Source organism: Athene cunicularia (assembly GCF_003259725.1).
Source record: "Athene cunicularia isolate RWA chromosome 22 unlocalized genomic scaffold, athCun1 chr22_part1, whole genome shotgun sequence".
NCBI lineage: Eukaryota > Metazoa > Chordata > Aves > Strigiformes > Strigidae > Athene > Athene cunicularia.
In genome coordinates, this window is record NW_020799128.1 from 4,903,231 (window position 1) to 4,928,819 (window position 25,589).

A 25,589-nucleotide genomic window follows, 5' to 3' on the forward strand; every position below is an offset into this window, starting at 1 on the left:
GGTGATTAGGAAGGTGTTGCGTGGAATGACGAAGGGTTCAGGATCGGCCTGTACTCACAGGAAAGACCTTTCAGCAATCGAGATGCATGTTTCTGTTTTGTAGCCTTGTCTGTTCTCGGAGCTGTGAACTAAGACCAAACTCTTCTCACAGGGAGTTTTTGCGATTCATTGCCATGTGCTTTAGTGAATTAGTGGCACCCTATCTATAGGTTTACATCTAGTGAAATTCCTTGGAAACGTGTTTGCTTCCTAAAGGAGCGTCACAGGAGATGCCCCAGAGCAGCCATATTCCCTCTGTGCTATGGCTGACGTGACTGCCACTCGGTTTAGGGGAATAGTGAAGGTGTCCGTCTCTGCCTGCCAGCAACAGGATCGTGTAGTGAAAGGATTTGAAATGTCTTGTGACCAGCATCCTACCAGAATACAGGAAATGTGGATGCTTGGTCAAGCAAGCATCATGTGAGCTTTTGCTTCCAGGTGCCAATCAGAATGTGAGTGTAGGCTGTTATGTTTCACTGAGTTCAGGGAGCAGATTGGCTGTTCAGGCCAAAAATGTACTATGTCAGTCGCTTAGGTCTTGTTTTTTTTTTTTTTTTCTGAGGGGACAAGGCGTGTGTTTTAACTGGTTTGGCCATATCTGAAAAAGAAATAGTGTTTGTAGTGTAGGACTAGGAGTTCTCTAGCGTCACAGTTCATGTATACTCATGCTTTATGCAGAATGCCTGATCTCTTTAATTGCTGTAAGTAACCAGAAGCTCAGGTTTGTGTCTGTGTGTGCTCGCTCTCCAGAAAGATGCACGAAGTTCCCATAGAATAAAACTGTAAATTATATGTTAAATTTTCAAAATTGCTGAATTATTGAGACTGCTTCCTATAACATATGCTGAATCTTGAAATATCTTATTTTTCTATTCCTACATTGCATTACAGATTTACAATTTGATAATGGTATACATCTACTGCAAACTTTAATATTGCTCCTTATTGATTTAGAGTAGGAGCTGAAGAAACAGTAGAAGAATCAAGCTGGGGAATAAACTGGTCTGTGGATCTTTTATGATTCATGTTCTAAGGTTCTGCTTTATACACCTCTTAAATTATGAGGAAGGAGGGTTTTGTTATATGCATAGAATTATTTTTCAGGCTTTTCAGAGTACTGAACTTCTGTTATTAGTCTAATACATCTTGGGATGTGTAAGCAGTCTGTACACCCCAAGGGGTAGCAGAATGAAAAAACCCACAGGTAGTGTGTTAGACAGACTTCAGAAGTGGTCTGCTATAAAGCAAACCTGGACTTAACGCAGAATATGTGGAGAGTTTGAAGCCATACTTCTCCTATATCAAAATAAATTCCAAGAAAAATACTTACAGAACTGAAGTTGATAATTTTATTATTTTCTATGTGTATGCAAGTATTATAGTGAAAGTAAATTAAAAGCTTTGAGGAGAGGCTGAATTCCTTAAATAGCGGTGCTGCACAGTTAAAATATTGAGAGTACTGTAGGTGAAGACTAGGGCAGCTGAGGAAGGATGTATAATACTGGGATCCAGTGAAAGGTATCACTGCACACAAGTCAGTAGTGGCCCCTGGAAGTAAGTTTTTTTTATTAATATTGCTGCTTAATCGGTTGCAATTGAGCCATTTCCAAGTGCTAATTAAAAAAAAATATCTTGGCTATCAAAGGGAATCTTGTTATATAGAAAGGAAGTAAGAGCATATGATGATGTGGTGATTTGCCAGCTTATTGGGGCAGTGGCAGAGAGATGCTGAGAGTTGTGCATGTTGGAGTGGTCAGTCTGTTCAATGTGCTTGTACTGAGGTTCAGTGTTGTTTCACCTCCTCCAAGAATAGGCTTAATTTATTTCTGTGTGGGGGAGGATACTAAGCTGAATAATCACTAAGACTTTCTTTCACAGACTGTTGAGTAATTATTTCTTTTGCACAGGATTATTTTGGTGTCTGTTCAGAGGTGATGATCAAGGACAATGTTGTGGTGGTTTATGAGGTGCTGGAGGAGATGCTGGACAATGGCTTTCCATTGGCAACAGAGTCTAATATTCTTAAGGAACTGATAAAACCTCCCACTATCCTGCGAACAGTTGTCAACACCATCACAGGTACAGGGAAATAAAAAGTAGATTAGCTGGGGAGGCCATGTGACAATATTCCTGCATAAGTAAATGAGGACATGGGTGAAGAAAATTTGTGCTGTCCCATACCATTCTAGACCCCAGCAGAAGTGTATTTAAGGAGACCTGTGTTAGTGCTTTGCTTTGAGGTTCCTTCCAGTTCCAGTATCAGCTGCACTTTTTTTTAACCAAAACAGATAGATTACATTTCCAGTTACAGCCGTGACATGACCTCCTGGATGAGTTAGTTTGGTGTAGTTTTTTTGTTGGGGTGGTTTTTGTTTTGTTTTTTAGCTACACTTCCCTATGCCTTATTGTGGTATGTTTTAGAGTAGGATATGAGAGAGATGTAAATTGTAGAATACAGACAGTGAGTCTGGAAGAGTACTTGCTCTACTACAAAGAGATAGACATTCTCAGGGATTAATTACCATTATGTTATATGAGGCCAAGGACTTGTTCTGGAGCACTGTCTAACTTTTGTGGTTGTTGTGATTGCCTTTCTTTTTCCAGGAAGCACTAATGTGGGTGACCAGCTTCCTACCGGACAGCTATCAGTGGTGCCTTGGAGACGTACTGGTGTAAAATATACCAACAATGAGGCGTATTTTGATGTGATTGAAGAGATAGATGCAATCATTGACAAATCAGGTATGGAAGTTGCTTCTGGTTAAGGTGAGGGTAACTTGTCCTGATAGTGCTTGAAGAGAGATTTAGGTTTTCAAAGAGCTCCCTCATCTAAGTGTGGGACTCTATTCTTACCCTGGAATGTTGCCATCTTGTAAGTGCTATTGCTCAGTTTTAGAGAGGTACCGAGGTTTTAACTTGTCCTTGCTTCTGAGGTCTTGTAAGCAATTCTGTATTGGGAAGATAGAAAGTGAGTGAAAATTGTGCATAGCACTATCTCCTTAGGTTTTGTGTATCTTAGTCTTGTAAGAGTTGGGAGCTATTGTCATTGGCCATTAAAATGGACTTTACTGGTGTCAGTGGTTCTTATTTGTATGCATCTTCTCTAGAAGTTGTTGAGAATGAGAAAAATGTTGAGGGGGCAACATAATGAGCCATAAAGATAGAAAAATTTCCTTCCTCCCCATTGATAGCTTTTCCACACTGGGGATTTTTTTGATCAGGTTCACATAACCTCCTGTGTTTATTTTTGCAGGTTCTACGATTACTGCTGAAATCCAGGGGGTAATTGATGCTTGTGTCAAGCTGACTGGGATGCCAGACCTTACCCTCTCCTTTATGGTAAAGCTCAAGGATTATCTTTACTTAAGTATCTTTACTTCAGCCCTGCTACTAGGATAGTCTCACGCTGATGGATTAGAGTAGGACAGAATCTGGATATGCCAAACAAAAAGGGAAAGAATTGACAATGGAAACTCATAGTGAACTTCAGCAACTTCGAGCCTAAAGGTTTTATTTTCAGATTCTTTGTTAAAAGTACCGTTAGTGTGTGCTGTGACCAAGTTTCTGAGATACAGTGGTGCTTTAGGCAGGTGTCCTGAAGGGCCGTCTTTTTTGTGAGTATGCATCAATGTAACAATTTGACATGGTTAGATTTTCTAAAATAGGGTAGAGGTTATTGAGTACTGCTGTCACACAGATGTAACATCAAAGAGTTTAACGTCTGAATGTAGATACCTTCAAGTGGGCAGAATGTTAAGCCCTTCATGGGTAGAAGATTGAGGTTATTTTAAGTAGTACTGCCTTCACTAACCTTGTGACTTTATTTCAGAACCCTCGGTTATTGGATGATGTCAGCTTTCATCCATGTGTGCGTTTTAAGCGCTGGGAGTCAGAAAGAATACTCTCCTTCATTCCACCTGATGGAAATTTTCGCTTGCTCTCCTATCATGTCAGTGCTCAGAAGTAGGTGATTAATGTAGTGCTGTGAATTACAAAATTTGGACCTTCCTGGCTAGTAGGGAAGGTAAAAAAAAGTGACTTGCTTTTAAAGATCAGGTGTCATGTTATGCCGAAAGAAGTAGAGATGCATGGTGACTTGCACTCTTCCTTTTTTTAAAACACATGTTTTTCTCCTTATTTGGAGCAGTGATTCTGTCATTTCTTTTTGGTCAGCAGCATTTTTCAAAGACCAGTAGCAGATGAATAAACTAGAGAGGGAAGGAATTAGGCAGTATAGAGTAATCAAGCTGTTGATTTCCTGTATTTATAAAAACTTCTAGAATAAAGCAAGATAGTTTGATAACCTTGTTTTTTTGACATTTCTCTTAATAGAGCTACAAGTTCTTGTCCACTTCTTGTGCTCTTTTCTAGAATCGGGTTACCAACTACTAATGGGGGTTACAGATGTTAAAGCATTTTGTTAGATTTTGTCAGCCTTATCTCAGGTAGGTGAAAAGGAGTGGGAAATCCAATCAATAGCACAAGCATGAAGTTCAAGTGCCACTGCACTGCCTGGAACTATTTGCCAGCTTGGTTGTGAAATGCAAGTGCATTCCTCATCCTTTGCTCAAGTCTTCTGTTATACTGGATATAATTACCTGTCCTGTAGAGAGGTAGAAAAGTATGATACAGCAAGCTTGATTAATAAAAGAAGTGTAATTAAGACTTGAGAACAGGATTCTGACTTTGCTCTTAAATCAAACAAGCGAGTGTAGGATTTCCTTCTCTTTTAAGGAGATTGATTTCCAGTGTTCTCAGTGTAGAAGGCAAGAACTGCATCAGGAAAAGCAAAGATGAAGGCAAGAGATTGACAAGGACTTTCTGTTCATGTCTTCATTCTAGCCTTGTGGCAATTCCTGTCTACGTTAAACACAACATCAGTTTCCGTGATAGCAGCTCATTGGGACGTTTTGAGATCACAGTGGGGCCGAAGCAGACTATGGGGAAGACGGTAGAGGGAGTGATGGTCACTAGCCAGATGCCAAAAGGTGTCTTAAATATGACCCTCACACCCTCTCAGGGAACACATATCTTCGATCCAGTTACAAAGGTGAGAGGAAAGAGAGAAATTAAATTTTTTTTTTTCCTTTCAACAAATGAAAGTTTCTACCTTTCAGCAAATGAAGTTGAGCTGTTTGTGCTTACATGACCATTTCCTTGACCAGTGTTTTTCTGAAGGCAGTATCTTTTCTTGGAGTGAGAACTTTTTCTGGACTATTGCATCCTAGTTGTCTTAATCTTCACAACAAATAGCTCAGTGTCTGAGTAGATTGTAGTTCTAGTTGCTTGGTGCATGCAGAAAATCCAAGAACTGGTAATGTGTGATGAGGTGTTAATCTGGTGGATGCTTTACAAACTTCTGCGTATCTAGTTGTCATGCCTAGTACCGCACGTTAGACTTGGTCCTTTGCATACACTGAGGATTTGCGTTGGTTAGTGGGTTTTGATTTTATTTGGGGTGTTTTGGTTTTGTTGTTTGATTCCTTCTCCCCCAGCCCAAGTTCTTTTTTTTTTTTTTTAAATTGTAAAATTTGATGATTTACCCACAGTAGAGCCTCAAGCAACACTGCTTTGGGTACTTGGAAAGGAGGCAATTCTGCATTATTTTTGTCACTGTTACACATAGGAAATGGGGCCTGCAGCACAAGTAGTGGAAATACCACTCATGGTAGGCTTTTGGGGAACCTCAGGGAAAGAGAGAGGGAGAACAGAGGTCCGAGGCAGCTGCTTCTTAAACCTGTGCTGTGTCTGTCCAATATGAGAGGCAAGACCTTTTCCATAAAGAAACATAAAAAGCTGTCATTGGAAGCGGACTCTTGTTTAGAGGGTGTTAGAACATTTCTGTTTCACTGCTGCATTTTCCGTTTCTTAAAGCTGCTGTCATGGGATGTGGGGAAGATAAACCCCCAGAAGCTGCCAAGCCTGAAGGGGAGCATGACCCTGCAAGCTGGGACATCAAAACCAGATGAAAACCCCACCATTAACCTGCAGTTTAAAATTCAGCAGCTGGCTATATCTGGTAGGTGACTATCAGGTAAAGAAGCTGAATGTTCTTTGCTGTGTCAGTGCTCACTCTGTATGTAGCTGAAGTGACTCTGCAGGCCTTCTGAATTTTACATTCTATCTGAAACATGTTCATAAGTGAAAAAAAATAGTGTGCTTTGACTACAGATACATGGATTTGTTCTCTCTCATGCTCTGTGAAACAGCCTATCTAAATTTCCTTGCATGTTGGGCTTACAGACTTAAAGAATTTTAGGGGATGGATGTGTTTGTACAGAATGATTCTGACAAATACCAGTTGTCAGTTTTTCTCCATTCTCACTGCTTGCTAAAACTTTCCCTATGCTTTCTGCACTTCTGGGATGATCTTCTGTTTCTTTATCCTTAAGACCCATCTGTCAGAACAGTCAGTCTTATGCTATGTTTGTTTGCCTTTAGGACTGAAGGTGAATCGCTTGGACATGTATGGGGAGAAGTACAAGCCCTTCAAGGGGATAAAATACATGACTAAGGCTGGCAAGTTCCAAGTCCGAACCTAGAGGATCCTCATAGTGAGGAAGAGCACTTTCCTGTTTCTTCTGTCCATGGCTGTTGGATGCAGCCTCTTACCCTATCCATCTGTTTAGGATTGCTCCCTTGCCTGTAGTAGCATGAGCAGGAGAGCCAGTGCTTAGGGTGCTGGGGAGCAGGGAAGAGTAAGGTTGACCTGAAACCATCTCATCCCTAGCTGAGTCTGAAGTATTTGGAACAATAGTAGGTGGGAGAGGAGTTCAGGTCCCTTGGGATTAGTAAGTGAGCTGTGTAAGCTTGTATCACCTTCATTTTGTTGTGTTAAAGGAAATTCTAGGGATTTATTGCCTTTTCTAAATCCTCTTCCTTGTATTTCAGTTGACTTTTATCCCTTTGTAGATGATACAAAGCTGAATTTCCACAAACTTCAACTCCAGTGTGGTTGTCTGGCTTCTGCCCTTCTCCATCATTGGACGTTAGGGCGGAGAGCTCTATAGTTCCTGGCAGCAGAGAGATCGTCTAGCCATTCTGCCTCAAAGGGACTGGAAGAAGTGGAAAGGTAGATTGTCCCACCCAGAAGGGGAAGTTAAGAACCCTGAGATTGGGGACGCTGCCACAGAGGGAGGAAGGGAAGAAAGGGATGCCTTTTCCAGATATTTCATAAGCTGTCTTGGTCATCAGGTATCTTGAATCTCTGGAGGTAGACTGGAAACCCATCCAAATCTTTGTATGGGTTCCTGTGAAGGGCTGACTGTAGCATATGTGATCTTGTAACTGATGGGTGGTGACATCTAAAAGTAATTCTGCTTCTCTTATTTCATCAGTAGTTGAAGGTAGGGATTCTCCTAGCTTCTTTGGTGAGTCAGGGAAGAGACAGAGGCAGATTTTTTTTTTTTTTTATTTTATTTTTTTTTTGTGTGGAGACCTAGCACTCTGATGGAAACTGAAGCTGTGGCTAAATGAAGATGATTGCTATGCTACTAACTTGTTGGAACCTCCTTTTGTCTCTGCTTGCCTATTACAAATGAAGGTGATACTGCTGTTCTCCTGCTCACTGATGTCTTTCTTTGAGATAATTGTGTGCTGGTACCTCTGTAGTGTTTCTGGCTGTCCTACCTCATTCTAGTTTCTGTACCAATCAGCTGCTGTGCAGGTGGATTCAAGCCTACGCTGGATTTTTCACTGGGACCATCTCTTCTGCAGGACCTGTTGCTGCATCTGCCCGTTCCAGTCTGCTGCATCTCTCTGTACAGCATAAATATGAAATGAGAGATATTTGCACTGTTCTATATTGTCTGTATTATGCTCTTTGGCCACTAGATGCCAATGTCTTTCTCTGTGGTAACGGACCTTGTCCCCAAGCTGCTGTAGCTGTGACTGCAGCATCGGTCAGGTGGCTGTGGAGTCCAGCATGTACAGTTCATGCTTGTGAACAGAACAAGTTGACCCTAAGCAAAGGATAACATACTTTCTGGTTTGCATGTGATGGATACTTGCAGTGGGTGAGTGGCATCTTGCGTGTGGAATCACAAGTTCCAGTGCGACTGATGAATGCCATAGCAGGTGGCCTTACTGCTGAGCATGTTCAGTGCAAATATAACCTTGGGCAAGGGCATCAATAAAATTCATTTTTACATGTCATCTGTGTCATTTCAGAGTGGTTTGTGTGGGCTTTACGCAAAACACAGATGGCATTTGAGAAGGACAGTAAATTATGCCAGTTGGATTGTGGATACCTTAGGGATATAAATGTCTTTATGCAATTGGGATTGTAAGCTTGGGATTAAGTCACTGTCTAAAAAGCTAATTAATTACGTTCTTGTTAATTTTTCTTAGTGTTTCCCAAAAGGAGTGCTGAGCTCTTTCTAGAAGCTCAATGAAACTGTCTAGGAATGCAACCAAACCATTTTTGTTTACTACGTAGGGTTTTGGTAGCAGGCTAAGGGCTGTGCTTTAATTATGAAGACAACTAAATAACTTCACCATCCAGCTCCTCAAGTACTGATAATGTCCTTTGGCTTTGTAGCTTTTTTTTTTTTAAAGTATCTTTTCTTTCTCGATAAAGTGATTGTTACTCGAGATCTTCAAAGGCTTGTTGTAAGGGCTAGACACCCTTATGCATATAACAAGCTTTCTATATCAGTCTGAGATGGCTGCAAGTTCCTATGGAACAAAGGATGAAGCAGGGCAGAAGGGGGAAGCAGGAAAACAACATCGGTGAGAGAACTTCGTAGATGAGGATATAAGGACTTTTGGGGGAAAGTGTGAGGTGTAGCTCTGTACTTCAGTTACAATAAATGCTGATGTTGACTCAGGTTCTGAAAGAACTTGAATATGACAGTATTAACTGCAAAGTGAGAAGTGAGGCGGGCAGATGGCAGTCATTATTGTCTTACACCTTGTTTCAAGATGGTGCTGTGCTACTGTGTGCTGAGAGAGGACAAGTAGGGAAAAAAACAGGATATGAAGAGGAAAAGCTGATGTAGAGATGGAAACCATTCCCAGGGATTTTTATCAGGGAGGGATGTAATGGGTAAACAAGACAGAGAAACACAGTTAAATGCACTGAGCTAGCTGGCAGCAACTTCTGAGACATACAATGCAAGAAGTTAAAGCAAGGCTGGAAAAAAAAAGTTCTGGTTGCTGGACTGGGATTTGATAAATCTCCCAGATTAAGCATCTATTACAAAATCTAGGATTAAAAAGCATTTAGAATAAACTTGGAAGTGATTCTGAACCCTTCTTTAAGTCAGCTTCAGAGAAGATGTCACAGGAGACAGACCAGGATGGAAGGAAGCAACCAGTGGAGAAATGGCAGCTAAGGCTTGTGTGGCTCTCTTGTCACCTTTGATATTTCATGTAAGGGTATTTTCAAGTAGCTGGAAACAGCTGCAATGTAAAACTGTTCTCTGCAACTTACGTTTTTTTAGGATGCATTTTTTCTAAAAGATCAGTATCAGGTGTGGTTCAGTTACATTTTACTGGCGGCTGTTAGATCACATCAAGTGCAAATAATGTATTTGATAGACTGAACTGTGGACCAAAATTGCATTCCTGAGGATGCTTACCTGTGTTACAGGATTGGTTTTGGGTGTTTTACAGGCTGCAAATATTTGGCAGTCTTGTGAATGTCAGGATAGTGAGGCACAGTAGCATTTGGAAATGGCTTTAGGGGAGAGGAATGGAAGTTAACTTGTCTTTTTCTCAAGGTTAATACTTCATAAAATACAATTAACAACAACAAATCACACCAAAAAATTGAACTCTCTTTTAATAAACATCTTGTGTTTTTTTTTTTCCCCTTCCATTGGTTGGAATATGGGACTCATTGCTGAAGCTGACTGGATTTAACACTACCATTTATCTGAGGACATTAGAGATCTTGAGGTCAGTTTTGAAGCTGGTAGCTAGAAAGACATGGACCAAATTGCCATTTACAAATCCCACCTGAGAAAGTAATAGGCATCCTTACCAAATCTCTCTTCTGTACTTACTTATTGTATAAACTTCTCTATTTGACTAGAGCCTGTGCTAGTAGATCATCAGAGAGCTCCTTACAACTGTGAGAGTAAACATTTTGAGTTACAGTGTTTTGAATTCCCCACATAAAACAGACTAGTTTTCTAACTACAGTGCCTGATAGATACTAAAGCTAAACTCTTTTTGTAGCCTCAATATAATTTACATTTTTTCCGTGAAACAGTAGTCACACCTGCTCTCTCTTGCTTTATAAAACAGCTGGACAAGAGAGAATCTCTCAAAGAGACTTAAGTCTTAGGATGTACATGGATACTGCTCAGTGTCACATGGCAACTGCAATGCAAGCAAGTAATGCTTGACTACTGAGATTCTAGTTCACAATGATGTGGTTATACCTTCTTGTTAAAGGACAAATGTAGCCCTGTGACAATTGACTTGATCTTTACTTGTGCATGTAAATCTAGTAAGCACCTAAAACTGTTACCATTGCACTTGTCCTTTCTTCTGCCCTGCTGTGCTAAAGAGAGAGCTTTTGCTTTCATATCAAATGATAATGCACAGAAATTTAATAGACAAAAAGTAACATGTTGATTCTGTGGTAAATACAGCTGGTGTTAAAATTTTCAACTATTCCATATTTATTTAAATATTTAAGTTACTACCAGGAGGAAAAGTTGAAGAATAGAATGTTGTAACAAGCGTGCCATCCTGGATTTCCTCAGAGAGTTTAAGCTCAGACTCTGTTAATGAATCAGTTTCAAACTGAAAAAGCTAGTAGTGTATTGGTACAGAAATAAGCAGCCCATGCCTACAGCTTTGCTCTTTCTACTGGAGTCAAGGTGAACCAGCATAAATAACAAAGATAAAATGTGATATTAAAAAGGACAGAGATTAAGGTTGACGGGAACGTTGTTTAAATTTACAGTCAAAGAAGGAGGGAGATGAAGTTTTCAGGAAATTAAATCTGTCCCTTCTGCCTTCAGTTCATGCCCCTTCCTAAAACAACACAGCTGTTCATGGCATGCATGATGTTCTCTCAGTTTATTCTCTTGGGCCAAAGTTTATTTTTATTTGTACTCGAGTGATTTGATGCAAGAAGAAAGCTTGGGGATGTGGGGGAAAAGAAGCGTTACCTTCTGATAACCTGTAATAAGGAGAGTAATTTGCAAATGTATGCTTCCCACACGCAGTTTGTTTTCCTCCTGTACTGTAAGCATCTGGACAAACAGGAAGCCCGGTCAGTAGCCTTAAAGCACCCAGAAGGAAGCTGTGAGGGCATGGCCACAAATTGTGGATAGTTCATTTTTCTTTCTCAGGGTGTCATGTTGTCCTGAATCCAGTCAAGATAACGATTCACATTTGTATAAACGCCAGGTATGTCTTTGCGGCCACAGCCTACTCCCCAGCTGATGATTCCAATTAGATACATACGATCATCCTTCATGCAGACCAGGGGCCCTCCAGAGTCACCCTACAGAGAAGCAGCAGTTTAGTAACAATCTCCTTGTTTGTATGTTTGTTTTTGTGCTGTTTTTTCCCCCCACACTGGCTTTAGTTGTGCACTAGTGTCTACGGAAATATCCTACATAGTATGCTTGCAAATCCAGAACTCTTAGTAACGGTGCTTTCACATAAGCTGCTTCCATGTTCCAGAATCCCTTGATGTTCCTCTTGGAGAGACCCAAAAAAATCTAACGCTAGAGTGTTCTAACTTTGTACAGCACTCATTTGTGAAATGTAGGTGAGATGTTGATAAGAACAAAAAGAGGAATGCTCTTATCCAAGATACAGAGGGTGATTTATACTGCTGTGTGTAACAGAAAAGCAAAATTATTAGAGCCTTTTAAATGGAAAGATGTGGATTGAATGTGTGCCCTCTTCATGCTACAGAGGCTTGTTCTCCACTGTCTTTTGCCCCTTAATTATTTTCTCTACTTTTCAGTAGAGCAGCACCCCCTTCCTCTTACAGAACCTCCTGCTGAGTGTTTTGCATGCTCACATAAGAGAAATTAGGAAATGCTGCAGAGGTGGGGTTTCCTCTCAGTTTTGTGGTATTTCCTATAGTTGGGATTTTCAGTCTGTATTGTTCTGGTTTGCTTAGTTAAGTGTGGCCTGCTTTCCCAGCTATGAGATAAAAGGAGGAGCCAGCAGTTCTGTTCAACAGAAGTCTACTAGAACTTCTACGGAGCCAAATGCAGAACTTCTTTAAAGTATTTTCTGAAGCTTTTTGTTTGTTTAGCTCAGACTATCAAGGACAGACCTAAAAAGAAAAGAGGAACAGACTTGGGGTTTACCTTGCAGGCATCATCAAGGTGCCTTGTGTCTCCTGCACATAACATATTGTCTGTAACTGTCCTGTTGTCTAGATGCTGTGTTGTGCACCGACTGGCTGGAAACAGTCTGACATGACCTTCTTTCAGGTGCTCTGAATAGAATGGAGAGACTGGAAGAAAAATTACTAAATAAATACATTATATGTCATATGTGTGTGTGTATATATATATATATATATTTAAAAAAATGCAGTTCAGTTTCTGTAGTTTAGAGGAGAGTAAACAGAAGTAACTGGGGGTGAGAGATGGCTAAAATAATATTTCCTTGCCAAAAGGTCTTTTTTTTAATTCTTGGGGCTTCTGCTTTGTTAGTGAGAACAGCTCATGCCTAGTTGAGAGAGAATATTGCTTCTTTAACAAGCTAAAAGCTAAAGAGGTTTTTGTAGGCCCCAAATTAAGGACTGCTGGGTTTCTTGGATGGATGAGTTGTCTTTGCATAGTTACATCAATCAAAATGAAGTCACAGGAAGCGCCTATGAAAATCACAAAGTCTATGAAACAGGATCTTTTTTAGTATTAGACTTGATGCTAACAAAAATCAGATGCCTTGTTGTACACAATACTGAGTAACAGGATAGGAATGTACATTCTTGTTATGTTGGAATGGAAGGGATTTTTGGGTTTGTTTTTATTCTCCTGCATAGCTGCAACTGCACAAAGCTGGAAGTTGGCAGGATTTTTGTTTTTCAGTCTAGTTTTGAATTATAGCTGCAGCATACTTTCCCTCTCAGAGAGTTTATCCTGTACTCCCTGTAAGCAGTGATAAGGACTAGCTTTAAAAGCACTCTGAAAATACTTTATGCCACACTTATATGTTAAATCTTCAAGTCTGTTCCAAAACCATGATTAGGTCTTGTTTTGATGGATGCTTCACAGTCTCTGTCTCAAAGAGTTTACAAGTTAGAGAATAGAAAGAAATTACTAGAAAGTGTGATTAAAATAAGAGCTGTTGGGTTTTTTTTTAAATATAGGTCAGCCTGCGTATACCTTTTGGACAGGTTTTATTCCTGTTTATTGCAGCTCACGCTAAAAACCATTTAGCCAGCCTTTTAATATGTATCTGGGATTGCTATTTCTTTAGGTTTTTTTTTTTTCCTAATCACTGCACAGCCAACGTGTTTTTCAGAATAATGCAACTAGCTGCAACTGTATAGTATATTAAATCATGATAGAAATGGATTTCTATCAGAATGATGATATCTAAATGTACTCAGCACAACAGAAATGTGGCAGCCCTGATTACAAACTTTCTGTCTTTCCTGCCTTATCCATTGTGGTTTTTTTTCATTTCTGCTGTTGGAGAGTATCAAGGAATACTCTACTAGCCCATGCAGCTGACAGAACTCAGATGAATGAAATAACTTACAGCAAAACTCGATTTTGTGTATCTCCCACTTACACATGTTTTGTAGTGCTGATACAAGCCCATATAATAATTCAGGAGGTTACACATTAAGTGATCTTAAAGGCTTGAATTCTTTGAGGGCAGGGGACACAACCTTTGGACATAGTATCTTCTACTTACATGTAGACACGTTATCTCTACTTACATTCTTCACTTCTGCCATAACCAGAGATCTCACATTCAGTCCAGTCAGGCAGCTGCAGTCCTGGTGTTGGGAGGCAGGCAGCACGGACAGTGTCTGTTTCAGTAGCACAGTCTTCTGCATCTGAGTTCAACTGCAACAGAGCTGAATAGGGAAAAAAATCCCCACTTCATTCATCACAAACTCGAGCCAACTGTGAACTTTCCAGTCACATGGTCAGAAATGTTCTTACCAATATCATTGTTGAAATTTTCTGAGTCAAATCTTTGATGCACAGTGTAATGCTTCACTTGAAATGTCTGTTCATTTTCCTCGGGAGTTGCACGGGAAGTCCTACCCAGCACAACCTTCAGCTGATTTGTACTAAAGCTGAAGAACAAGAGTCTGTCTTACTTACTGTGTTAACTGGATTGGATCCCTTCCCTTGAAGATGTGCTGTTGGAGCTTCTGCTTTTCTTAGCACTATTATTACTTCATTACCCTGGCAGTTTGACCTCAAGTGTCCTATTTGCCTTTGTTTTTGTGCTAATTGCTTACAGCCATCATGGCAAAGCTCTTCTGTGAGTCCCTTGCTGTTCTTAGGTTTCAGATGGCTCTGCATGTGTATTGACAACTTTGTTCTTCAGCTATTTCATATTCTGCTGCAGTACCTCAATGCCATGCTGCTTGTTCACCCAGTGAAAGCCTGTCTGTAATGCTCAGCACAATTAACTCAATAATCTTTAGTGTAGTGTAGAATGACTTCTGGGATAAAGAGCTTTTTTCCAAGTCTTTTACCATTCCAGTAAGGCTATACTGAACCCTCAACTTACCCTTCCTCAAAACAGTGAGCAGCTGACAAAACCCAGCAGGAACTGATCAGAATTCCTCCACAGAGGAAGTGCTCTCCTGGTGCTCGTCGATACTTCACAAAGATGGCAGCTTGCCATGGGTGAGCTGCAATGTCTGCATAGGAGCCACCTTTAATCCTGTACTGGCGTACTCTTTGCTGCCGTAAGCCACAGGTGGCTGTGGATGACAAACCCAGAAATAAACTTTTTGTTCAGGCACTCTTACTGTGAGTTTGGGTTAAGAGCCTGTTAGTCGTCAGTATGTGCTGAGGCAGCCTGGCATAAACTGTTTAGTATCTGACTCATTGCTGTTTCCTAGGAAACTTGTATTCTGATTTGAAAAATACAGTGAGGAAACCCTGCCTTTTCTGTGCTCCATTTCTGCAGTCTTCCCTTTTGGCAGAGAAAAGGCATTTCTCTGAGAATAGAGCCACAGAACCTTTTTCTACTCCAAAAAGCTGCTTCCCCCCCCAGCTCGTATTTTACTGTAAGAGGCCTGAGTTTAATACAAATGACATGCAGAAGAGTAATGCCTCAAAGAAAGAGAAGAATCAGGAGTGCTAGGATCCTTACAGCAAGTAGGCACATTGCAGTACTCCCATGTGAGCTGATTTCCTTTCAGTACATGGCACCAGGGCTTGCTGTCATTGTCAGGATTCCTGCAACACAGGAAAAAGAAACGCTATTTGTATTATCAGTTCTGCAGGGAGTCTGGGGAGACCTAAAGGTGGCAGATTGACCTGAGTATACTCTTCTTGATTTTTCTAGAGATACAGAGGGCCCTTGGGGAACATGGAATTTGCATTTATGGAGTCTGATGTTAGAGAATCACAGATAGGTCAGGTGGAATAAAATGACTACTGTCTGTGAACTTCATTCCCAGCAGTAATGTATTTCCTGTGTTTTAATAACCCATGTAAAAGACTAGAGCCCTGCCTCAAAAGTACCACAAGAAAGTTTGGTGGGATTTTTAAAATTCTATAACTGACTACATACCGGCAGAAATTGTGACTACCAAGGCCCAGTGGGTAAGCATCTCTTCTCCAAGCAGTATATAACTTGTTGACAAGGAGTCGAGAATTCCACCTCAAACAGGTAGCTCCAGAACTGGTAACACTGTGGCTGCCTCGGTAATCTGTGCCTCTTCCAGATTTGCAGTTCATGTTCCCAACTTCAATAAAAAAGCTGCATGTTAACCAACATATGTGAACCTGTCAGCTGCTCCTAACTGTGATTTCTGTCAAGGCATCTGTATATTAGCTATACTGATCTTGGTCTCTCGGTGTCATAAATATGAAAAGCTTAAACATGATTTAACATAAGTCTCAACTTTTCAGGCTACAAAAATAGTACAAGCCAACAGACAATCCTTATATATGCAGTGAATCATGGAAGCTCTGAAGTCCATTCCCTGTCCCACTGCATGTACCTTTTGAACAGGAGGGCACGCTGCAGTGTTCCCAGAGGTACCTTCCCCCTTTATAGATATAGCACCAAGGTCTGGAATCCTCATCTGGGTTTCTGAAAGAGTTATGGTATTATGCATTATTATAAAGCTATTCTTACTAGTCCCATGTCTGCCATCTAGTTTGGTAACTTAATCCTGCTCTGCAGTAAAGATGCGGACTGAACCATCAGAAGTCACTTGGATTCCTACATGGAGGTGAGGATGAGACAGCCTGTAGCTAGTAGGAGCGAACAGCTTGTTTGTGCAGTTTAGTTCATGTGCAGGAAGCACTACATTTTTAGAGTTTCGAGCAGGATCTGGAGCTGCAGGAAATGGTCTTACAAAGGGAGTTTCAGGCACTGAGAAGGGAAAGACTATGGGATTAGAGATGTATGCGTTTTGTAGTCTGTCATAAGCATCCAGTCTAGATAGATCCAAAGTTCAGAAATGTCTACAGAAGTTGCAATTGCTGCTCAAGGGCTGTGTTGTATTTGCACCTGTGCAGAACGTTCTCTGCTTGGTATTAGGCTTTCCTTTGCTCCAAGCTCTTAGAATGGGCTGATTCCTGTAGCTCTGACCTGTGTGCCATCGGCCCCTCACCTGCAATAGTTGTGATTGCCCAATCCCAGCTCGGCCGCGTCCTCTCTTCGGCCGCTGTATGTCCGGTCCATCAAGCCATTGCTATTCCAATTTAAACATTCGGTTCCGCTCTTGGTCATGCTCCATGTACCCCTGTACGTTACTCCAGTGTCTTTGTAGCACTTAATTTCAGTATCTGAACAAAAGGGAACAAAATGTTACTATAAGGACAACATCCCAAACTCTGCTTCCCCAGTCTCTGTTCTGTTTAAATTTGGCTCCCAGACGTCTCATCTAGTAAATTGGTGAAAATGCCTTGCCAGGCAGACTGTAAGTAATACACAAAGGTCTGCAGCTCCAAAATTTAGAGTTTTATTAAGAGACACTGAGAACAGCCCAGGTGGCCTTCTTAAAAGTTCTTTGTAGTATTAGCTTTAGAATAAAAAGGGGCAACTTAAAGAGAGCCTAGTATACAGTAGCAGCTTCTGGGTACTGTCTTTCTGCACTGCATAGCTAAAACCAGTAGCATTGTTCACAGTAACTGACATGGTATACTTGCCTATTTCACACTGCTTCCCAGAGAAACCTTGGTGGCACTGGCAAATGAAGAGCTGTGGGGAATAATAGGCCTGTGAACACTGGCCGCCGTTGTAGCATTTATTTCTAGTGCAGGCTGTGGAATGAGCAAAAGCCAGGAAATACTGTTAGATTTCACAGAAGTAAGAAGCTGGCAATGTATACCAATCTTTTCTCTTCTGTCAGTCTCCTTTAGCCTGTTCTGGTTTTCCCTGGCTACGTGTTATTGTCATGTGTTTACAGTCTTTTTGTGTAGTGCTAACATTCTTCCTTTGCTTCATTCTCTCCACATATGCTATTAGGAGCCTCCTCAGTCCTGCCTGAGTCGGTATATAGTATTTTTTCTGTGTGATAACGCCTTCCCTGACAGTGGAGTTGTTCTGTAGCATTAGATGAACAGTCTCTCATTCCCCCACCATTTCCTTCTCTTTTTCGTCTTCATACTCACCTCTGACAGGCACAGTGTGGCAGCGACTCCGACCGCTGTCGCACCTACAGTATTCTATTCTGCTCCCTGAGAGCCTTAGCCAGGTTCCCCTGTGCTGGTAAATTTCTCCAGATGAATTGTCTGTGCAAATGGCTGTAATTGGAGAAAGGAAATCCTCTTTTAGAGAGTCAGGGAAAAGACCTGGCTGAGCTGAGCAAAAGAACTCCCTTTTTCCAGGAGAAAAGTATCTGTGAAAAAGATGCCCTTTTTCCTCCTCAGACCACAATTGTGCCACCTCTCTCACTGCTGTGTTGCTGGATGTACTGTTCCACTATTGAACGGCCTCTTTTTCTTCTTTGATTTGTGGGTGGTATTAATGGTCTGGTGTTTAGCCTCCTGAATCTCTCATCCAGATAACCATGACAAACAGCTCTCAGGCTTCATTCTCTCAGTATCATCTGTCTTGTGTCCTGTGTTCATAAAGTTGCAGGTAACACGGTTGTATTTTGCCTGGCTTACCTCTAGATCTGGCTCCCCGTTTGAAACGCATGCGTAAGCCCTGCAAGCAAAGAAGGTTAATTCTGTGAGTAACTGCTCTCTCAAGAAAACTGAGAGGACAAGTGCCTCCAAAGACCCAGCTCTCTTCTTGAGGAAATCAGGGGAGCTTGAGAAACTCTCTGCCCTCCTTATGGGATAGTACAGTGAAAAGCACCACATCATTGAGTTGCCACAGATTACTGGGTGATGGATTGTCATGAGTGACATGAATTTGGGATGAAGTGATTATGTGTGTGCTCTTGAGGCATTGCAGGTGCTAACTAAAGCTTGTCAGCTTTCTGCTATTTGAAGGACATTCAAGCAAATAATTTCCAAAGCAGTAAATGTGAACGAGCAGTTATTTTTGCTCATTGACATGCAGTTTCCCCATAAACCTTTGTGGCTTGTCTGCTTTGTGAGATGTGTCTCCTGCAGCTAATTAAATATTTTGGATAGTTTTAAGGAGGAAACCAATTTAGAAAGCTTCTTTGATCAGGCCACAAGACAGAAAATAACATGAAAAGAAAGAATAAGGCTGGGATAGCAGTTTTCTGAGAAACTAAACATTTTAGAATTGCGTAGGGGTTACTCAAGCTGTGCAATGTAAGGCTTAAAGTGAGGGGCCATAGCAACCATTGCCATCCAGTTGTAGGTGAGAGTAATGATGAAGGTAATGACAATATAAAGAAAATTAATGGGTAGTCACAGTGGAACTCTTACTAATAGTGAAAGGTGACAGTGAACAGATAGACCAACAAGATTTGGCGAATTGCTTACTGAAATGAAAACCAGCCAGGATAACACACTGCTGGAAATCTTAGCTTGTAAGGTTTTTCTTTCTCTGGCTTCTAGTCATATAACCAGATTATCTTTCTATCTGATGCAGACAGCTGGAGTCGATGGGAAGGAAGAGCTGCTGAAAATGTGGGAGGATGGCAAGAGCATTGTTTGATTCATTAACCTTTTACCTGGCATTGAACAGTCATGATTGCTCCCACCAGCAGGAGGAGACATGGGAGTTTTCCCTCTGTTCTGAGTATTTTCCACATCACCTCCAAATCTCAAGTTATCTATAAAGGCAAAAGAAAAAATAACAAAGAACAAAGGCATTTTAGAGTGTGAATGGAGTCCAAGGTTGTGAGTTTAAAGAAAAGTTTTAAATTATGAAAATTATGTTAAAACACCCTTTCTACTCTGTAGTTCTTAGCCATCTGGCCTAGCTATCTTGGTGTCCCTGGACAGGGGAAACTGCCAGGCTGGATCCAGATGTGCTTTCATTTGATAAACTCAGAAACCCAACAAGCCAAAGCACACCCATTTAGGTCTGGAAGAAACTCAGAGTGTTTCCTGGGGAATGACACTGGTAGAAGTAAATTCCAAGTCCTTTTTATTACCAGGGTTGCTGGAAACCAATAGTATCACATGTCATTATTAGAAAGATGGACTTGTCTAATGAGGGAGTGCAATGCTGAATGGAAAGTGTTAATTGAGATTCACGTCACTGAGGCCTACATAAGAGATCTCTTGCAGGGGCACAAAAATCTGCTGAAGGGTCAGTCTGTGATAATAGTGGTTAAAGAGGATTTGCATTTTCTGCACAGACTTCTTTGAGAGTGGGGGCTTTTGTGTAGAGTATGCATCAGCAAGGAGACTTTAGTTGATCATAGATGAGGACAGCACTGCTATGTCTTTGATTTTAAATATTTCTACAGCTTCTCCCCAGCTGAGATTTTAGTTTCTACTACTGTGATATGCTTTTGCTAAAAAAGGAGAGCAAATGGCTGGCAGGCTAGCTTTTGGTCTGGTGTTCTCACTTATTCATTGCAGCATCTTTCTGTGCGTCACTTCTGTGCAGTCTCAACTACGCCTTATTCCCTCTAATCCCTTCAGTAGCTTTACACTTCAGACAAAGCCCTCTTCCATCCCACATGAAGAGTTTCTGCTTCCTCCAGACTGATTTACAGTCTGTCTCTTACAGCAGTAGTCTTGGGAGAGACCCTCCAATGATCTCTTGTGGGAGTTCGCCAGCTGGTATGGTGTGGCTGCGGTTAAGGATGAAACTGGATTGCTGCCTCCATTCATCTCATTTGCTTTGAAAATCTGCTTTTCTCTTCACAGGTTAATTTCCTACCTGGTGAAACAGCTGCTCTGACCTGGCCACAGATAGCTATAGGAAGGACATGTGGTTATTGTGATCCATCTGTATTTCTTCCTACTGTAGCAAAATTTATTTTTGGCCGGCCTTGAACAGGCAAGTTTGGCAGAAGCGTGAATTTAGATGCCTGTAGCCACTGACTGCAGCAAGACATGCCACCATCTCGTGCCCTGGTTTCCCCTCCCCCTGTTTGTTTCCTGACAAACGAGGAAAAATTATTTCTTTAACCAAAGCAGAGTGCCTTGTGTGAGCATTGACTGGTTTAGGACAGCTGGTGGGCAGGGAGAAAATTCTGAGCAGCCAGGGGCACGCTCATAACACAGCATAATCTTGACCATATACAAATTTTTACTGCTGAAATTAAGTAACATGGGTTTTTTCCCTTGCTGTACTAAGCACCATTTCTAATCTCATAGCAGAAAACCAGACTGAATGTGACAGACAAAGGCAGTGAAGGGCTTTCTGAGGTGGTCTGTTGCCTACAAAGGCAATGAGGCATAACCCACTTTGCTTCTGGGTTTCTGGCTTCTCTGTTAATCCCTGTAGAAAAAAATCCTGGAGAAGATGGATTTTGCTCATTCTTTTATCTTGGTGACCTTGTAGTAACTGTAAAAGATCAGGCAAATGTATCTATGTAAAAGAACTCCAGTAAAGCCTGACCTTAGCAGCATGTGTGGTAGCTAGCAAAGTTCTATTTTATGTTTAGAAATGCTTCTGAACTTGAGGATTTCAAATGAGGATTTATTGGTACATCACCCGGATTCTCTGTTGGGGCAGGGGGGAAGGGGCAGGGGAGGCTATCGTCCATGGCAAAATTTAACTTAGTAAGATGGATACAAACAGTCATACAGTGTCAGAAGTTTAGAAATGTAGTGCCTATGGGACTTCTTGGAAACAGGGCATTAAATAGCAAGGTCCAATACATCTATTAAAAACTGGGAAGGTATTACTGATTTTCATAGTTGAGTAATAGCTTTTGAGGACTGGAGTTGTAATTATTATGTGATCTGAACTCTTACAATAAGGCAGATAACTTTAATATATAGGTTTTCTGATTTGAACCCATAATTTTCTTGCTAAAACTAATAGTTACTCCTGCATGCAGTAATAGTAGCTCTTCTTTACAATCAAAGGAGGCATAAGTAATCACCAGTGTGAACAGATTTAGCTTGAACCTTTGTACTAATCAGGACTGCTATAGCAGTCAGTCTAGATGGCTGAGATGATGAATCACAAGTGGGATGTAAATGGGAAACCCCCCTGCTTGGAACAAGTCCAGCACCAGAGGACCATTTTCCCTCTTCCTTTAAAAATATAATGCCTCCTATACAAATCAGGAGTTGGGAGTGGAGTAGCAGGCAAGAAGATACAACTTCATTCCCAATCTCTAGGCCTGCTCTGCAGTTCCAAATTCTTGAAATAATATTCAGGGGCCGTCTCCCACACTGTCAGCTTTTTATCATCTACATTATATGATGCCTGAGCAAGTCAAAAGCTAACCCCCAATTATTTGAGAAAACTACTACTTTCAGAAATTAGGAGCTCAGACTCTTTTGATATAAAACCAGAGAAGGCAGCTGGACAACAGCTGGTGAAATTGGTAAGTATGACAGGTGAATGAGTCATAAATTGGGATTCAAGGCTAAAAAAAGGAAGAGAGTTTGTGTGGTTTTTATTGTGTTTGGTTTGGTTTGGTTTCATTTTAAAGGTCTGTTCAAAGAAAAAGCAAAAGGTACAAATACTCCATTCTCTCAAGCAGAACTGGGAGTACAGCAGGATAGTTTAGGCTGTGGCATTTCAGTCTTGGAGACTGACATGAAAGGAGGACTCCCTATTTAAAGAGCATATGCATGGTTTAATTAAGTTTATGGTTAGAACCAAGTTTATTCCATATAGTCTGCTATAGAAGCAGATTCTAATCTTACACAGCACATGCTTATACTGCAGAATGCGACAGTCTCCCTAAAGTTGTCTTGCAGTGGATGCCACATCCTTTCTTCCACTTACTTCTCTGCCCCTGTCCAGGCTACCTTATCTTGTAATGCTGCAGCCCTTCTCCCATCTTTTCCACCTCTTCATGGGGGGATGCCGGTCCTTCCGTTGGTGGCTACTGTCCCACTATGCATGGAAAACTGGTAACAGATGTTGCCAGATGTTTGTACTGGGAAAGGTACAGCTTATGCCAGTCAGTTGGAATGTTACAAATGATAAGCCCTATCGAACTGAAACCATATGGCTGTTTGAAAAATACCATGTTTACAAGACTCCGAGCAGAAACCTGCAAGCAATGTGCCTTCTGGTAGGGCTCCCCTAAAGAGTTTGTGCCTTCTGTTCTCACCCTTTTCTTCTTCTCTGATCAGAAATACTCTAGCCTAGATGTGGTATTCTGACATTTTGATTCTACACTTCCAGGTACATTAGGACATAAGATATACAATGCCCTAAATTTATCTCTCTCTGCTGAAGCATCAGCAGCAGGAATACTTTAAATCCCACATATTAATTTATTATTATAACAGCTCTTCTAAGCAGTAGAAGTATGAGTATTATCTTACCAATGAGGAGTAAGACCTAATAACTGGATTTATCTTACCTAGGTTGAACAAAAAGTCATTCACAGAAATTTAAAGTAGCCACCCCTATATGCCTCCCAATAACCTAGTATGTCCATTCCAGAATAGTTTGATTCTGACTCTACCATAGTAATAGTTTTCTTGCTGAATGGCTATCTTGCTAGTTCAAGCGAAAAACTGCAGATCTTTGCTGCCTTTTCTTGCCTTCTGGAGAAAGTGCTTCTGTATTGCTTTTCTAAACTGAGCAGATGAATATCAGACTCTTACTATTTCTCTTTAAAATATAACAATGGACAGACCTCTGCTTTTGGAGAAAATTAAAAAAAAAAAGTAAGATTCTGTAGTCCTTGAAGGCATTGGATGAAATGGGTATTTCATACTCTGGCTTTGTTTTGGGAAATTATTATTTCCTGTGGTTTTGGCCACATTTGAAAAGAAGCATGTTTAGGGAGAACTGAAGAAGACCCGCCCTCCTCCTCTTTGTCCCTCCATTATCCTGGTTGGGAGCCTGGGGTGAAAGGCATAGTCTGATCTCCTCCCAGGAAAACAGCTAGCTCTCTGGGTCTCTCCTTACCATCACATAGCTGTCGAGATTGTCCTTAGTTTTAAGTTACTCTGGTAAGGTTCTTTGTGCAGGAGACTCCTCCCTGCTAGGTCAGAGCCTGAGGCTGTGAGCCCTTTCCCTGGAATAGCTGAGGCTTTCTTGAAACAACTGAAAGCTAACTGTACCCAGCATTATGAATCTCTTCAAAAGCTGAAAGGCAACAGCTCGGTTAGTTAACTACCATGGTGCTTCAGTGGGATTTATTAAATAATAATATTTAATGACAATACCATTGATGTTGAAAACGGGAAATGCACTTTTTGAAACAGGTGGAGAGTAGTACCTACCTTTTTGCTTTTTCTCTTCCGTATTTTGCTGATGATTTCCTTTCTAGACCAGTCGGGTTTTGTGCGTTCTGCGTCTCTGCTCCGATCTCTCTGAACAGCTCCTCTCCTACTTAAAACTCCACTCGAGGGGTGGAGACTCCAGAGGGCAGTAGGGCGTCCTTTCCCCCACCCCCACCCTTCCAGAGGATCTGGGGATGATCCAGGACAGGGTGGTTTGTGTCCAGAGTATTAGGGAGTGAGTCTGTGCAGGACAGGAGGAGAGCTTGCTTGATGAAGTGAGTGGGGCATGCTAAATTTTACGACCAGTTTTGTTTGTTCTTTCTCTCTTCCAGTCAGCAGATTCAGTCTTCAAAACAATCTTTCACCACTGAATACCTTAAGCTCCAGTGACAGTGAGAATAGTATGTATCCCTTATGATGAACTGTCACATCGTGCTTCTAGGAATGTGAGGGGGTGTATTTCTAACGTGACCAGAGGTCTGCAATCTGTAGTCTTAGTCCTGGTGCTGAGAAGCACCTAGTACTGAGAAATGCCTGGCAGAGAGACCCTGACATGTCTGTGGAGCAAAGCATGCCATGAACAGTGCCACTGGGAAAAGAAATGGTCGAGGAGCTCTCAAGTTAAGTGGAGACAATGAGCAAAACTTCCAAGGATCCTTACATAGAAATAAGGAATAGCATGTTGAGGACTAAAGAGTTAAATGTTTGCTGATGCTGTCCATTCTGGAAAATGAAGATCTACTCACCAGGGTGTGTTCACGAAGTACTAGGTTATCAAAAGTGTGGCAGACAAATCCAAAAAAATCGCTTTTGGAGCTGAACTTAGGTCTAGGTTATGAAAATTGTCAGTGATGCAACTGTTAAAGTAACAGATGTACCCCAACTTTTAGTAACTGATTCACTAGAAATCAGGCTCCTGATACAATTTAGTATAAGGACAGACGCAAGAAACGGTGTGTGAGGGACATCCATCTTCAGGCTAGCTCTTCTGGCTATGGAAATCTTTGTTGAGATTATTACGTTTTTCTCTGAGAGACACAGTGCTGGTGATAACATTACTGCCATAAATGTGATTGAAGGGCAGCTGCATTTGTTTCCAGAAGGGACTCCCAGTTGTTGAGAAAAAGATGACTGGACACTGTTGAGCGAGTAGGGGCTAATTTACATTCTTTTTAAACCTAACAGCTATTTGCTACCGGACTTCTAGTTTAACGATGCTAACAAAGTAATGGCTGTGGGGGAAGATTTCAGAAGTTACTATTGCCTGGCTTTTCACAGCTTTCTAGCTGTCTAGAGAGTGTGGCGTGGGTGCCAGCTGTAGTCCTTAACATACTTCAGGAAAGCCAGCAATAACAGTGTCTCCTCTCTCAAGCAACATCTACTGGCTTACCTCTAAGCTGACCCCGTCTCAGGACGGCGTTTCGGCAGGACGGTTCAGTGTCCGCGGTGAAGCGTGCCGTCATGCCCTCCTGCGGCTGGCCCGGACGCGTCCGTGCCCGGGGACGCCGGCGGGCGCGCGGCCCCGGCTGTGCTGTCCTGCGCCTCAGCCCGCCCGGGGACAGCGCGTGCAAACCCGGTGTAAGTGCTCTGGCCAGGGGTGCAGGGCTCCCGCCTCCTCCCGCCTCCTCCCGCGGCGTCTTCAAAGTTTAGAATTCACTAGTT

At 41.5% G+C, this 25,589-nt stretch overlaps 2 protein-coding genes across 6 annotated transcripts; one reads left to right on the forward strand and one right to left on the reverse strand.

The window, feature by feature from the left end:
• The first annotated feature begins 1,925 nt into the window (after positions 1-1,925).
• On the forward strand, positions 1,926-8,193 carry AP3M2 (adaptor related protein complex 3 subunit mu 2). The gene is made up of 8 exons (XM_026863143.1): positions 1,926-2,118; positions 2,644-2,781; positions 3,293-3,378; positions 3,869-4,002; positions 4,882-5,089; positions 5,914-6,058; positions 6,481-6,593; positions 7,476-8,193. Exons 1-7 carry the CDS (start codon positions 1,974-1,976, stop codon positions 6,579-6,581), a joined length of 957 nt encoding a protein of 318 aa, XP_026718944.1. The 5' UTR covers positions 1,926-1,973; the 3' UTR covers positions 6,582-6,593; positions 7,476-8,193.
• A 1,579-nt stretch (positions 8,194-9,772) lies between these two features.
• On the reverse strand, positions 9,773-25,519 carry PLAT (plasminogen activator, tissue type). Of its 5 annotated transcripts, XM_026863130.1 has the most exons (15): positions 23,928-25,309; positions 20,705-21,003; positions 19,277-19,378; positions 18,291-18,330; positions 17,793-17,924; positions 17,328-17,441; positions 16,790-16,964; positions 16,172-16,263; positions 15,739-15,913; positions 15,316-15,401; positions 14,725-14,920; positions 14,145-14,281; positions 13,916-14,056; positions 12,327-12,475; positions 9,773-11,503 (listed from the first exon to the last, which is right to left on the reverse strand). In XM_026863130.1, the coding sequence occupies exons 3-15, from the start codon at positions 19,355-19,357 to the stop codon at positions 11,345-11,347; spliced, it is 1,677 nt and encodes a 558-aa protein (XP_026718931.1). In that variant the 5' UTR covers positions 19,358-19,378; positions 20,705-21,003; positions 23,928-25,309; the 3' UTR covers positions 9,773-11,344. The 5 variants fall into 5 exon arrangements, with proteins under 5 accessions (XP_026718931.1, XP_026718932.1, XP_026718933.1 ...); XM_026863129.1 differs by lacking the exons at positions 20,705-21,003; positions 23,928-25,309 and adding an exon at positions 25,318-25,519 and having other exon boundaries at positions 9,774-11,503; XM_026863128.1 differs by lacking the exon at positions 20,705-21,003 and having other exon boundaries at positions 9,774-11,503; positions 23,928-25,308.
• Between the last annotated feature and the right edge of the window lie 70 nt (positions 25,520-25,589).